A 16,354-nucleotide genomic window follows, 5' to 3' on the forward strand; every position below is an offset into this window, starting at 1 on the left:
TGGACGTCCGCAAAGCTTCAAATACAATATAGTTATCTCTATTTATTCAAAACTAGCTCATAATTAAATTTCAATCATTATTTCAGTGTAAAATCTTCATTAAAGAAAATTCTGCGAAAAGATGTTATCTTCTTTGGTCCCTAAACTAGGTGACGTCATAGATATGCTTCCAGCGTTAAATATAAACATTCGGCGTTTTCTGGCTTCTGTGCCGCTTCAGAATGTAATAAAATTTGATAAAAAGAAGATTTTTAGGCGCAACAAGTGAGTTTTTTGTTTATTATTGTAGAAATAACATGTCAATAGAATACATTTCGAAAGTCAAAATGTCGGCTTCCTTAGTTACAAACAAGGAGATAGAGAATTTTACGCTTGCTGTCATCCAATCAGAACAATTGTTACAAAATAATTGCATTAGAATTACATATATCCAACTAGATGGTTGACATATATTTTTTTATGTGTACTAGCCTTTCAAAACCACAGGTAACAGCAATAATGTTCAGCAAAGTAAGATCTTCTAATAAATCAACATGACAAAAATGTTCAATTGACCCGTGAAGGAGATTTTGCCCTTTAAGGTAAGTTTTAAGAATTTTTATTAATTTGGTAATTTTTTGTAAATTTCAAGTTGGTCCAAATTTAAACTTTGTTTGATTTCAACAAAAAATAGATATAAGTTTTTTTTATACTTTGCTGAACATTATTGCTGTTTACAGTTTATCTCTATCTACATGTACATGTATAACATGTATAATAATATTCAAGATAATAACCAAAATCTGCAAAAATTTCCTTAAAATTACTGATTCTGGGGGAGAAACCCAATAACGGGTTTTCCAATTTGTCTGAATAATTCAGGACAGATAGATCTTGACCTAAGAGACATATTAATCCCATGTCAGATTTGCTCTAAATGCTTTGGTTTCAGAGTTATAAGCCAAAATCTACATTTTACCCCTATGTTCTATTTTTAGCCATGGCGGCCATCTTGGTTGGTTGGTCGGGTCAGGCCACACAATTTTTAAACGAGTTACCCTACTGATGATTGTGGCCAAGTTTGGTTACATTTGGCCAGTAGTTTCAGAGGAGAAGATTTTTGTAAAAGAATAATGATTTTTTTGAAAAATGGTTAAAAATTGACTATAAAGGGCAATAACTCCTTAAGGGGTCAACTGACAATTTGGTCATGTTGACTTATTTGCAGATCTTACTTTGCTGATCATTATTGCTGTTTACAGTTTATCTCTATCTATAATAGCATTCAAGATAATTACCAAAATCTTTAAAATTTCCTTCAAATTACTAATTTCGAGGCAGCAACCCAATAATGGGTTGTCTGATTTGTCTGAAAATTTCAGGGCAGATAGATTTTGACCTAATAAACAAATTAACCCCTTGTCAGATTTGCTCTAAATGCTTTGGTTTCAGAGTTATAGTCCACAATCTACATTTTACCCCATTGTTCTATTTTTAGCCATGGCAGCCATCTTGGTTGGTTGGGCCAGTTACGCCACACACTTTTTAAACTAGATACCCCATTGATGATTGTGGCCAAGTTTGGATAAATTTGGCACAGTTGTTCAAGAGGAGAAGATTTTTGAAAAAGTTTACAGATGACGGACAATGGACGCCGGACGCCAAGTGATGAGAAAAGCTCACTTGACCTTTCAGGTCAGGTGAGCTAAAAAGGACAGATAAATTATGATGTCAGTAGCCAAGTGATGGCATAAGCTCACATTGGTAATCTGAAAATGAAAGAAAAAGCAAGATATGGCTTAGGCTAGCTGATATTTTTACGAAAGAACAACAGAGTCAGTGTGGGGCCACTAAGCTAAACTACCCACTTTGCACCAGCTGATATAAATGAATGCCTAGGGTGGGAATCGAACCCACGTACACCAACTCTGTTGCCCTACACAAATGTATAAATATATTTTGAAATGTACAAAAAATTTGCTCCAAGAACAAAACAACTGGAGGCTCTGTATTGCTCACCTGACTGCACTTTGTTTAATTTGGTTTATACCATGCATAGCTGTATTTTGTCACCTCTCTGGTTTTTTTTAGTTGATAGCACCAAAACCCGGGATTACCCTTATCCGCTTCAAGAATCGGATCTGATTTTGTAATCTTGCGGCAGCCATTTTGTTACCAATGTTGTTTTTGACAGAAAGTGATCATGAGATACTATTTTACTTGGATTTACACATATTATCAGCAGTTTTCTGTATAAAGCTAGCGGTGGAACAAATTGAACATTGCTGTCATGAATAGAAATGATGAAAAAAGTTTGAGATCGTTTTTAGGGAACTTAATTTGGTAAAATTGTTTGCAAAGTTATTTTTTTATTTTCTTTCAAGGTCTGTCGTGCGTAGCTAGTAATTAATTAGAAAGTCCGACTGCAAAAGTGGAAGGTCAGAGACCCCGGACTGCCGCTAATTTGAACCCCTGCTTCAAATTAAAAAGATACATAAATTTCGTCTTCTAATTCAAAATTGCTGCCAACAGGGTGATATCTAAAAGATAATGTGGTCAATTTGATTGATAGTCAGTCTTACTTTGCCTAAGACCCTTTTAAACTAATATGATATGATATTTGTAATTTTCTTTCAATTAAGGTACAATAAATACATATATGTAAGGATTATTTATAACCAAAAAACTTTACAAATTTAAAATTGCTGGAAAATATTACATCTTCATGTAAGGCCCCCCCCCCCCTTTCATTGGAAAAACTCCATTTTTAGGCACAGGCTCATATAAATTTACTTTTGAAAAATTAAGCTAAGTCTGATAAATTAAATGAGTGTTCTATTGCTTTTGATACATGATATATTACATATTTAGGCATTTTAAAAGTTTTTTTTGCAATATTTTAATTTTTAAAGCCCCAAATGTTCAGTCAGGGGTACTCCTTATACAAGTGTATTTTATTTACTTGAAGAAGTAAAAAAAAATATACACATATAAGTAAATTTGTAGGATACTTAAACAAGTGAATTTTATTTACTTGTATAGGTAAAAAAAAAATTGGCTGAGTTATGTCCCTTCGGCATTCAGATTTTTTTACTTGTATAGGTAAAAAAATCAACCTTTCTCCTTTTCTTGAATTTTGAATATTTCTTTGCTCTAATAGAATTTGAAATTGTGTACCCTTTGCAGATGTCTTTACTATTCATTTAAGTGTAATTTCATGGACAATAAAAGTCCCATTTGTCTGTTATCTTCTTAACACTGCTCATTAACAAGTCCCAGAGGAGCAATTTTTGAAGGCCTTGTGCAAATATACAAGATCTTTGCTCAATCAGTTTCTTTGATGAATTAATGAGATGAAACATTGAACTTTAATGAAAAATTTGAGCAAACCTGGGAAAAATCATAAAAGGCATGATTTTACATCTCAAAACATGAGGATTTTTGTTGGATTGTAAGAAAAATTTACTTATACAAGTAAATTTTTCAGAAAATTAAGGGGAGATTATTTAAACATTATTTATTTACTTATATGTGTATATTTTTTTTCACTTCTTCAAGTAAATAAAATACACTTGTACAAGTAGTACCCCTGACTGATGTTGATAGCTGAAATTTTTAATTTTAATATCAAATTTTTACAAGCAATGTTGAATATAGAATTTATCATACTGTCTATAATATATATCCTATTGCCATGAAACTTTGTAAGCAGTCTCATAGTTTATTAATCTTAGGTCATACCAAGTTTTTGCGGGAATTTCTCGCTACATTGAAGACCTGTTGGTGACCTTCTGCTATTGTTTTTTATATGGTCGGGTTGTTGTCTCTTTGACACATTCCCCATTTCCATTCTCAATTTTATTAAGATTGTTTAATTTTTTCTATCCTATTAGGTTCGAGTACACAGTTATCCTCCCTTGATTGTTGTTGTCAACCAAAATAGTCCCAAGTGTGGACAGTGTGTTACTTGTGAATTTTTTTTATACCCCTTCCAGATTTATTTTTTTATGTTTAATGCCTCACGTAGCAAGAAGGGGGATAAAATTACACTGTTTAAAAAACTGATTCATGAATTATAATGTAAAGTAGTCCGGAAGTGATTAGGTCCAGTTTAAAAAGGTCAAAAATTAGCATTTTAGAAGCATTGAAAAGATTTCAAGACCCCCTTCACATAAAATTGTCCATATTTTAAGTAAGAGCTTTTGAAGTTTTCTATAGTTTTGATATAATTTGTCCTTAAAGAAGTACAACACACTGTAAAATTATTATGGAGAAAGCGCAGGTGGGATTTGTTAAACTTCCATTTATTGTCTAAAACCATGTAAAAGAAATACACTACGAAATAACTGTGTACTCGGACCAGTACCCGATATATGTGCATTTTATTGTTGTCAAGCACAACACATATTTATGTACATGTAGCAGAAACAGTCAACTTTCAAATAAACAAGAGTGCACACGCTGAAATGTCTTGCCTTCTTTACTAATCATTGATATTATGTTGATAGACCTAAATATAAAGCTTTATCACAACTGTCACATTAACTCAACATTAACCAAGAACACAAAACATTGATCAATAAACCATGAAAATGAGGTCAAGGTCAGATGAATCATGCAAGGCAGACATGTACAGCTAAAAATTCTTCAATACAACAAATATAGTTGACTTATTGCTAATAAATTAAGAAGAACAGTCTAAAACACAAACACTTAGCAATGGACAGTGAAAATGAGTCAAGGTGAAATAAAATCTGCGTAACAGACATATAGTTAGTTAAATATTTCCATACAATAAATATAGTTGACCTTTTAAATGCATAAAGTATTGGAAAAATTGTCCTAACAGTCCAAACGCAGGTCATATCTGACAATTTCGTTGAATTTCATCGACACAGGTTCCACGACCTCTTTATACGATATGGATACTGGAGGGTAAAATTTCTACCGTAAACCAGTCGCTATATATAGTCAATTCTGCCTAAGACTACTCGTCCTATAAAGTAAAAATGCACCACGTTTCAAGATATAAACCTGTTTTGAAATAAATATTAATTAGACTGCATATACATATTGGTTTAATTATAAATGATAAAAGCAGTCGTCATGTATACTAAAGTGTTCTATTTGAACTACACAAAACTGTTAACATAAGTATGAGGGAGGGTAGGAGGTGTCCTGATCCCGAAATCCCGTGCTTAAAAATATGAAATCCCGAAATCCTGGGCTTAATAAAACAAAATCCCGAAATCTGAAAACAGAATTCCCAGATCCCGAAATGATAAAGGTCCTATCCCCCTCAAGTAAAACAAAAACATATTGATGTTCAATCACCGTTGAATGCAAACATGCAAACAGCAAACGATATAAACCGAACGAAAACTTATACTATAGGACAAAATCAATTGAAGAAACAATAGCAATACAACCTACCAATTGTTCTTAGTTACGTTTGAACTGAATACATATAAAAACAAAATATGAACATCAGCGAGAAACATGGCGTGCACCTGTAAGCCGCCATTTTCCTTGTCAGGTCATGACCTCATGATCAAGGCATGGTCAAGAAAATATCCAATTTATTTAATGTGTTTAAATACGAGACGTTTAAAGTATTGTGATGATTAATTCTAAACAATATAAAAAAAATAACAATTTTTCTAGCTTCTTTTCAAGAATGTTTAAATATCTAATTTCTGCGGGAAATCACGCAGGCGCATTCATCGGTTACATGTAACTTTGTCGTCAAATTGTGTTTAAATATGTGTCAAACGTCGCATCCCTAGTGCAAATGGGGACCTAAATTTATACTGTGAAATTGACGACTTAACGTAATATGAATCCCTTCAACATCATTTTTTGTCAATATTTTACGTTTTTAGACCCAGGAAATCTTTTAGTGACCATATATAATCAATATTAAGGAAAGCAAAGAGGATTTTGGTAGTGGGGACCTGAGTCAAGTCCCCACTAGAGTTGAAGTCCCCACTTGCCCGTTGGTGTAACCTATGCAAGTCCCCAGTTCAAGGGGTGCGTCGGATAGTTGACCTTTTAAATGCATAAAGTATTGGAAAAATTGTCCTAACAGTCCAAACGCAGGTCATATCTGACAATTTCGTTGAATTTCATCGACACAGGTTCCACGACCTCTTTATACGATATGGATACTGGAGGGTAAAATTTCTACCGTAAACCAGTCGCTATATATAGTCAATTCTGCCTAAGACTACTCGTCCTATAAAGTAAAAATGCACCACGTTTCAAGATATAAACCTGTTTTGAAATAAATATTAATTAGACTGCATAAACATATTGGTTTAATTATAAATGATGAAAGCAGGCGTCATGTATACTAAAGCGTTCTATTTGAACTACACAAAACTGTTAACATAAGTATGAGGGAGGGTAGGAGGTGTCCTGATCCCGAAATCCCGTGCTTAAAAATATGAAATCCCGAAATCCTGGGCTTAATAAAACAAAATCCCGAAATCTGAAAACAGAATTCCCAGATCCCGAAAGTGTCAATATCAGGGTCAGACCCATAATCCGACAGTCCCATAATCCGACAGTCCTGTAGTTCGACAGTCCTATAATCTGACAGACCGATAGTCCGACAGTCCTTTAATCCGACAGCCCGATAGTCCGACTCACAGTCACTTGTCTCTTAAAAACATGTCTATAAAGACATGGAACGATTGTAATTTATTTTTTTACGCAAAAAAATCATGTGTCAATTCGATCAGTAAGACGTCTTCATACCTGTGAACTGACCCGTATCTTGCGGGTGTGACCTGAGAAAAATAAATAACCCGGGAATTCTGAAAATGACCCGATTTCACTAGATTCAAAGCCTTCAGACTGATTTCATAAATGATTGCAATGCCGGTAAATTCGTACTTCTCCTTGGACAAGGAATTCAACTAGCTGTGTAAACTCAAATTACCTGACCCATTTCAGTGCATGGCTTCACTTGACAGCTTTATTGGTGTCAAACACACGTACTGTTGATTAACAGTCATTACATATATGCTTTTATTATTTTGTCGTTAATAATTGTGTCTTTTACAACAGTTGTTTTAAAATAATAATTTGACTTTCACCTGTCACAATATACTCCTTCGCCTTATTTTAAAAAAATTAAATCTAGAAAAAATTGAATGCAAAAACATATCAGAACAAGAATGTGTCCCAAGTACACGGATGCCCCATCCGCACTATCATTTTCTATGTTCAGTGGACCGTGAAAATAGGGTAAAATATCTAATTTGGCATTAAATTTAGAAATATCCTTAAAGGCTATCATAAAGAACATGTTTCCTAAGTTTCAAATTGATTGGATTTCATCTTCCTCAAAAACTACCTCGACTAAACTTTTAACCAAAACTTTAACTTGAAGCGGGACGGACGAACGGACAGACGAACGGTACGACGAACAAACAGGTGCCCAGACCAGAAAACATAAAACCATATATGGGGCATAATATTATAATACTTTCACCATTTTTCTACCTTAGAACAATTAGCAAATAAAAATATTCAAAAAATACTTTTTTCATCTATAATACATCTTTTACTAATTTAACTTTATTTTTTTTATTATAATCTACATTAGAAAGTCAAGGTCGGTAAAAACTTCCACTTGTTGAACATTGGAAACGGACCGGCCGATTAGAACTTCAAATATAAGTAAGAGCATTTAACCGACCGTGCATGGGTTAATGTATAGGCAGTCTAGATCGTCAAAACATCCGTCAGAGACATATATAATAGTGTCTCTCCTTCAATATTATTAATTACATGGTATGTTAGTGACCTAATACGAGATATATGGGGTGAGAGCAAAGATTCCGCGCTTCAAACAAAATGTACTTCGGTCAACGCTTTTACACCCCAATGAAGTTACAAAAATGTATTCAATTTATATAGGACGATATCCATACCTTTGCAGCAGAAGATCGAGCCCCCCTCCCCTCAGCAGAAGAGCTTCGTGTCGGACCATCGGACTGTCGGATTCATGGACTGTCGGAATATCGGACCGTCGGACTATCGGACTGTCGGACTACTGGACTGTCGGAATTTAGGGTTGTCGGATTATAGCTACGCTCCCATCCCGAAATGATAAAGGTCCTATCCCCCTCAAGTAAAACAAAAACATATTGATGTTCAATCACCGTTGGCGTTGAATGCAAACATGCAAACAGCAAACGATATAAACCGAACGAAAACTTATACTATAGGACAAAATCAATTGAAGAAACAATAGCAATACAACCTACCAATTGTTCTTAGTTACGTTTGAACTGAATACATATAAAAACAAAATATGACATTAGCGAGAAACATGGCGTGCACCTGTAAGCCGCCATTTTCCTTGTCAGGTCATGACCTCATGATCAAGGCATGGTCAAGAAAATATCCAATTTATTTAATGTGTTTAAATACGAGACGTTTAAAGTATTGTGATGATTAATTCTAAACAATATAAAAAAAATAACAATTTTTCTAGCTTCTTTTCAAGAATGTTTAAATATCTAATTTCTGCGGGAAATCACGCAGGCGCATTCATCGGTTACATGTAACTTTGTCGTCAAATTGTGTTTAAATATGTGTCAAACGTCGCATCCCTAGTGCAAATGGGGACCTAAATTTATACTGTGAAATTGACGACTTAACGTAATATGAATCCCTTCAACATCATTTTTTGTCAATATTTTACGTTTTTAGACCCAGGAAATCTTTTAGTGACCATATATAATCAATATTAAGGACAGCAAAGAGGATTTTGGTAGTGGGGACCTGAGTCAAGTCCCCACTAGAGTTGAAGTCCCCACTTGCCCGTTGGTGTAACCTATGCAAGTCCCCAGTTCAAGGGGTGCGTCGGTACACACAAACACACACACACACAAATAGATAGTACTAATTTCGTTATTCTATTTTGACAATTCATATTGCTCGCCATTTTGGAGAGACTATTAACCTTTTCTATCTATGCTTGGAATATGACATTCCCCATTACTTTGAATTTATATATATTAAAACAAAGAAGAGATCTGGTATGAGACAACTATGAATTAAAGTTCAAATGAAGTTGATATTAGTTATTATATACAATCTTACGGATTCACCAATGAAAAAAAAGGAAATATAGTCGGCTATAAAAGGCCCCGCCATTTCAAAATTATGACACAATTCAATTGAAAAAAGCAATGGGATAATTTATGATAAAACAATTTACGATATACGTATATATGATAGAAATAAACCAACGACAACCACTGAACTACATGCCGATGATGTGAGGTAGGCACTTCAAACAATTTAAAGGGGCTAAACATGATTGTGAGCGCTCAAAACTGCCATTACTTGGGACAGTAGTGTAACATAACAAACTATATTTGTAGATGTTTTTCGTTGATAGTCTATACAGTTACTTGTTGTTTTTAAATTGCGTTAACTCCTGTTTTACAACCTGCTAACACGGTTTGATTGTCTTTTGACTTAAGTCGTTAAATACATTCTGGTATTCGTATTTTTAAACTTACTTTGTAATGTAAGATAACTGTTACAATCAATACCTTGAATTCAAAGTGTTTAATTTTTTCATTATTGTTCACCTAGTTCAGACTATTTTACACCAACCAATATCTTATAATTGGCACTTATGCTCAGTTTATAGTTATTGTTGTTGTTCAGTAAAGGCCGTCAAAAATATACTAAGACTATTATAAGCCTAGTACCTTTGATAACTATTAACAGTACTAATCAATATTCTTTTTCCGTCTTTTTCAAAAATGTTGATCATGAAGTATGTATGTATTTATACTTTCTGATTTTAAAAATTGTGGGTTCCAGCATTACTAATAGTCCATTTGTAAAATCGCTAAATATGTAAGAAATTGTATTGAGTGGTCTTCATTTACCTTTTTTCATTTACTAGTTATGGGTCGATATCACTACACTTAGTGCTAATCCATGATTTCTTTTTATCAGTTCAGTAATCAGTGCTTAGGTTCTAAATTGAATTAATGTCATTTGTAATGAAACTTATGTAATATTGTAATAATTACCTCTTTGAGCATTCTGAGCCAATGCTTTTCTTTCCCTCTGTTTTTCATATGATCTATCGTATGTATGATTAGGACTCCTGGCAAACAAAAAATTGCATTGAGCACTGGCATGATTGATTTGTACAATGTATTAAATATAAAGTTCCTAAGAATAAATGGTCCACAATCCTTCCGGCAAAGTTGTTCTTAACTTATTTTTGGTTCTTTTTTCAGGTCATCTTTAGTGATTCAGCTCTTCATATTTTAAGAATTTTTGACAATTAAACCACCACGTGAAAGGTGTTAACGAACCAAGTTTCAGTGGTATTGACCCCCATTGATTTAATTCAATCCATATTGAACAAAGCAGGGAAACAAAAGTGTATATGATGATCAAATGTATTATCATCTTCCATCAAAGCCGTAAAAAGAAAGATCTTAAAATAGTGTATTTCAATGGCAACAATTTTACATGCTTTGTTTATGATACCGTTAAAATAACTGAATTCACATTCTTCCAATTCTAAGTAAAAACTTTAAGTCAAAGATAGCAGTAGAATGGGCGATGACAAACAAGATATTTGGCGAATACATTTTTGTTCAAACAAAGATAGAATGGGTGATTAAGAATTTCACATATACGATGAAGACATATTTCGTATGTGCACATCTATATGTCTGTAAATAGTTGTTAATTTATGTTTATGGTTATCATTTTTCTTAGATTCTTTTGTTACCTATTCTTACAACGTGTGCTTGTCCAAAGTCAGAAACATCCAGCATTTGTTTGTTTTAAGTGTCGTTTTAATTTTCAATATTTGTATGTTTCAGAGTAAAGTATGGCGTTCATATCTCTGAATTATAATATACATCATTGTTTAGGACCAGCTGAAGTCCGTCTTTGGGTACGAGATTTTCTCGCTGCATCGAAAATCCATTGTTGGCTTTTGACTGTTACTCTTGGGTCGGGTTGTTGTGTCTTTGACACATTCAACGTTTCTATTTTCTATTGCATTTCAAAATGTTTCTTTGTTTCCAAATTAACGTTTACACGTTTAGTAATTATGTAACTTATATCATACATTTTTGACTTTATCATTACACACTAGTACTTGTATTAGGATCTCCTGTATTTTTACATATGAAATTTATTCGTTAATAATTGCGTACCTTTCATTCACATAATTTATCGTTATGTTTGGTGAAGGTTCCTTTTCACTCTGGAGTGCGGTTGTTGCAATCGGTGGATTTAATATTTCACCTTGAAAGCAGGGTTTCTTTCTCTTATAACACATTCTATTGTCAAGGTCTTGATTGGTTCTGTAATGTTTGAAACCGTTTACTAATTGTCTGATTTTTGGTTTCTGCTGCTTTTCGTCTTTCAAATTGTCTACGTTACTGACTTTATCTTCTATTTGACTTCGGCAATACTTGTCTGTTACTGGTTCTGGTACTACATCTTTCTGGAACTTTGAACAACTCTCCTGTTTTTTGTCGTGTATTTCTTTAACATTTTGCTCACAGGATGATGTGACAGTTTTCTGTTCTGTTTGATTTGGTTCTTTCTGGGTTGAATATGTATCAGGTTGCAATTTTTGTTTATTCAATTCGGTTGATTCTACATTTCTTGTTCTATTTTTTAAGGCAGTAGAAAGTATATCCAATTTCTCAGATAACTTTTCTGTTGTTTCTAGTATTGCTTGCAGCTGAGTAGAATCTCTACACGTAATGTTTTCAAAATTTGCTAAATGCTCCTCGATTCCTTAGATAAAACATAATCGTTGTTACGTTGATATTTATAACTGTAAAGTGTAACTTCAAGGAGGAATCATACTTGACTCTTGACATGAAATTCACTGACATTTTTATATCGTAATTATCAAAATTTTATAAAAAAAATAAGTTTTAGCATCTTAAACTTAATACAAAATCAACAAGTATTAACGAATTATATGTCGTTATGAATTCATAGTTGCAAACATTTTTAATATAAGTTAGCATTTAAAAAAAGATGTTGCCTAATCAAATAACAATACCGGTAGCCAGGTTACTCTCAAATACAATTTGAGAGTAATTTCCCGCCACAAATTGACTTGGTCGAAGGATGATGTCAGTGTTTCCCAGAGATATTGTTCTTTGAAATCTACTGAACAAAACAGTTTCTGAAGACCGGAATTCTGAGATACTTCAAACACTGGCAACACTATCAAACTTAACATTGGCATGTTTTTTTAAAAAGTTTTTTGATTATTCGATTTTTTTTCCTATTTAAGAACTTTTTTAATAAATAACTTAATATGATATTGAGGGTGACAAAAAATAATAAGAATATGTGGTATGATTGCCAATTAGACATATATCCATCAAAGTTCAAATGAAGTATCTTTGAAAATAAGGCCGTTAGTTTTCTCGTTTGAATTGTTTTACATTGTTATTTCGGGAGCCTTTTTTTAGCTGACTATGCGGTATGAACTTTGCTCATTGTTGAAGGCCATACGGTGACATATAGTTGTTAATTAATGTGTAATTTTGGTCGCTTGTGGAGAGTTGTCTCATTGGCAAACATACGTCATCCTCTTTCTTTATATCCCTTCTAGTTTATATTGATAAGATTGTAATATATAGCATTCCTTACGATAATACACAACTTTTCTCTCATCAAATGTATAGTATATTGTATTATTCATTCATTTCATTATTTCATGCAAATAGGAAAAAGATCTACCTTGAAGTGGTTTTATCTCACTACTGAATCCAGTTTTTCTGTAAGATAACAAACAATTATGAATTCTTGCTGCTAAAAATGAGAAATACACGCACAAAGAAAAAGGTATAAGTTTTTATAACGTACAATAATCGTTGCCGGGTTTGGTTAACTGTCAGTCACACATTGATATATCTTGCAGAAGCACCTTAAATGTGCCCGAAAATTGGAATTGAAATGGTGAACTACGCTATCAATATTATATCTTTCTTGATTGTTGTGAAGATATGAATTTTTACAAACTTACAAGTGTTCAGCATTTGTTTTCTCTTTTATGCGGTTCTGTGTCAGTTGAAGGTCTTGCATAGCATTCTTTAAAGTCTCTACCTAGAAAAATTAAAACCAGTAGACTTGGCATAGAAATAATAGAAATATGCAACAGTGCAAAGTTTTTAACTACAATATATGCACAACAATATAAATCGAATGTTTGACAGCGGAGGTCAATTTGCCGTGAAACCAAAATCAACCCACCATTTTGTCTTAAAATGTACGGTTTTATGTTGGGATAATGACATTTGTAAACAAAAAGTTCGTTTCAATGTATGTTGCATTGACGTTTGTTTTTTGTTGCACTTTAGGGGTTCTGTTGTTCCATTGTAACAGTTTTGCTCTCATAGTTGGTGTGTTTCTCTCAGTTTTAGTTTGAGACCCGGATTTGTTTTCTCTCAATTGATTTAGGACTTTGAACAGCGGTATACTACTGTTGTCTTTATTATATACGCACAGATATTAATTAATTCACAACTTGTATGCTTGCATGTCTTATAACGTTCTAACATACATATATTGAGAAGCTGAAATCCCAACTTCATAAATTTTACAGACGCCCTAACGAGTAAGTTGACCGTTTTGTAATATCTGTTATATAAATGATATCGGATATGTTCCGTTTGTTATAACTACATTCCCGTTCCCTTTTCCCGAATGTGAACTACCAAACTAGACTTTTTAGCTTTATTTGTGACATTTTTAAATAGTGTGTCTGTTTGTTTTGTTCACGCGTCATTATCAATATTTTAAAATTTTATGCGACTATCGTACACGTGAGAGGTTTAGCGCTATAAAACCCCGTTCAATCCAACATGTTCTACATTTGTAAATGCCTGTACCAAGTCAGGAATATGACAGTTGTCAATTCGTTTGGTGTGTTTTGTCATTTGATTTTGCCATGTGAGTAGGGGCTTTCAGATTGAATTTTCCTCGGAGTTCAGTATTTTTGTGATTTTACTTTTTACATTGGATACTAATGGTACACAACTATCCTTTAATTTCCCTTTCAATATTTATATAAAAAAAGTTCGTACAATTGAGAGAAAAAATCATTTTCAATTATTGAACGAAGCATGCGTAAAGGATTAGAGGTTAAAAAGGTAAAACAAAATCATGCAAACAATTCAATCTTGGTTTTGAAATATCTGTTTGTTTCTATCACTAATTAACGAAGATTGATCATCATCTTTACTTATATCTTGGTATAATAATCCTATGTCCAGTTAAACTATAACGGGTATGAAATATGGCTTTACAACTACATATATTAATTCTGCGTTATACTATTTTCTAAATTAGAATACCAGGATTAGTTTACTTCTATTACAGCTTTAACATTCAGATAATGATCATTGAAGTATATACTACCTTAAAAAGATCATTTATGCTGTCTCTTTTCGATCTTCTCAATATCACAATTAAATAATATTGCATACAACTTAGTAAGTCAAACACATATGCTGAATATGGTCATGTTATCTTTTATAAGATGTCTTGAAAGACAATACAAATTTTCGGAAGACGTTGATGAGTTAAATCCGAAAACAGTTAACAAGTAAAAAAAAGGAATGGACAGCGAACACGGTAAAAAGAATAGAATATAAAAAAAGAAACCAGTCTTCTTTCTGAAATTTGAATTATTAATCTGGAATATTTTCCAACACTGTCAAACTAGTGAAAGGTTTAGCTAGCTACACAACCAGGTTAAATCCACCAGTTTCTAAATAAGAAAATGCCTGTACCAAGTCAGAAATATGATAGTTGTTATTCATTCGTTTGATGTGTTTGAGTTTTTGATTTTTTTGTCATTTGATTAGAGACTTTCTTTTTGGAATTCTCCTAGGAGTACAGTATTTTTTGGATTTTACTTTTTCATCATCAATTAATCTCTCTGAGGGTAGAAAAGATAGAGAATTGAATTAAATAAAAAAAAGAAGAGGCAAGTTTGAAGCAAGCGGAATGTTATTAAATCATGCGCCTACCATATCTGATATAGTCAAAGCCATGATCAGGCAGTCGGAACTTTATTAACAAGACCTCTATCGTTGTCCGCTACAAACAAAGGGAAATAAATTAAAAATTAAAAAAGAAACAACAGCGTTTAGTCATCCTTTAACATTTTAAGTTAGAATCTCTCAACATTTCATTAAATTCCTGTAAAAATCTAAAAATGTACTAGAACATTATCAAGTTCATTCGGAGTATAAAGTAGCTTAAAGTTCTAGAAATCCTCATTTCATTTGCATAAAGTCTTTTCCATTTTAAACGGAAATAGTGAAATGACCGTATTATTAGGTTTATTAAAGTGGAGGAAAGAATGATTGTAAACGCGTTTAATACCTTGTTTAAAATTATGATAACAAATCGTTTAAGTATTTCTATAGCAAAATACTAATATACAATTGCATAAAACACTACTGATGAATTAAAAACAATCTTACTTTCTGTTTTCAAGTAAATCCATCAGTATCATTCAGCTTACAGATACTAGACTGGATGAACTAACGTGGCCCGGAAATGATGTTTATAAATAACTCCAGTGGGAAAATAATGTTCTGAAATTAGACTGACGGCAATTTATTATGAATATAACCTCGTGTATAAATTGTTAAATGACCAAACTTGTACTCTCTGTTTGTTCGACCGCAAAACTAAATGATGTTAACTTTCCATAAGGCACAATGAAATCTCTGTCATGTTTTAAATCTTGAATGTTCACATAATTCATCTCAAATACCTAGAAAATGTTTTGCAATCCAAAAATAACAAAGATTGTTTTTTTGGACATGTTGAATTGTAGCACTTTTAGCTGCCGATTTCAATATTTTTGTAGTGAGACTTCATGAAACCAGTGAGGCACAGTTTCCGATTTTCTACTTCTTCAGCAGAAGTATTCAACCTTATTTGTTACATGATTTATTTCAAGTGACTGAGCGGGGCTGAAATTATTCGTCCACATAATTATTATGTTTTGGTATCAACACATTAATAAAGACTACAGGTTATTGATCCAGTTAAAGTATGAAAACAATATACTTTTATTCTCCAAGTAAATAATGACACATTGCTGTTCATTTCTTGTAATACTGAGCATAAAACCATGGCAACTAAACATATTTAAAATGATCACATTTCAGAAACTGTGGAAATATGAAAAAGGTATAATAAAAAAATACTGAACTCTTAGGAAAATTCAAAACGGAAAGTCACTTATCAAATTGCTGAAACACATCAAATAAATGGATAATAACTGATATATTCCTGCTTTGGTACATATATTTTCATCTGTAAA

At 32.7% G+C, this 16,354-nt stretch overlaps 1 protein-coding gene and 1 long non-coding RNA gene across 2 annotated transcripts; both read right to left on the reverse strand.

Moving 5' to 3' along the window:
• Positions 1-10,023: 10,023 nt before the first annotated feature.
• LOC134716586 (uncharacterized) lies at positions 10,024-12,916 on the reverse strand. The gene is made up of 4 exons (XM_063579598.1): positions 12,913-12,916; positions 12,751-12,822; positions 11,196-11,787; positions 10,024-10,123 (listed from the first exon to the last, which is right to left on the reverse strand). The coding sequence occupies exons 1-4, from the start codon at positions 12,914-12,916 to the stop codon at positions 10,024-10,026; spliced, it is 768 nt and encodes a 255-aa protein (XP_063435668.1).
• A 128-nt stretch (positions 12,917-13,044) lies between these two features.
• LOC134713893 (uncharacterized) lies at positions 13,045-15,575 on the reverse strand. The gene is made up of 3 exons (XR_010106412.1): positions 15,504-15,575; positions 15,045-15,114; positions 13,045-13,116 (listed from the first exon to the last, which is right to left on the reverse strand). It is a non-coding gene; the product is annotated as an uncharacterized LOC134713893 (long non-coding RNA).
• Positions 15,576-16,354: the final 779 nt, after the last annotated feature.

The sequence above is a fragment of the Mytilus trossulus genome, chromosome 4 (assembly GCF_036588685.1).
Source record: "Mytilus trossulus isolate FHL-02 chromosome 4, PNRI_Mtr1.1.1.hap1, whole genome shotgun sequence".
Taxonomy (NCBI): Eukaryota; Metazoa; Mollusca; class Bivalvia; order Mytilida; family Mytilidae; genus Mytilus; species Mytilus trossulus.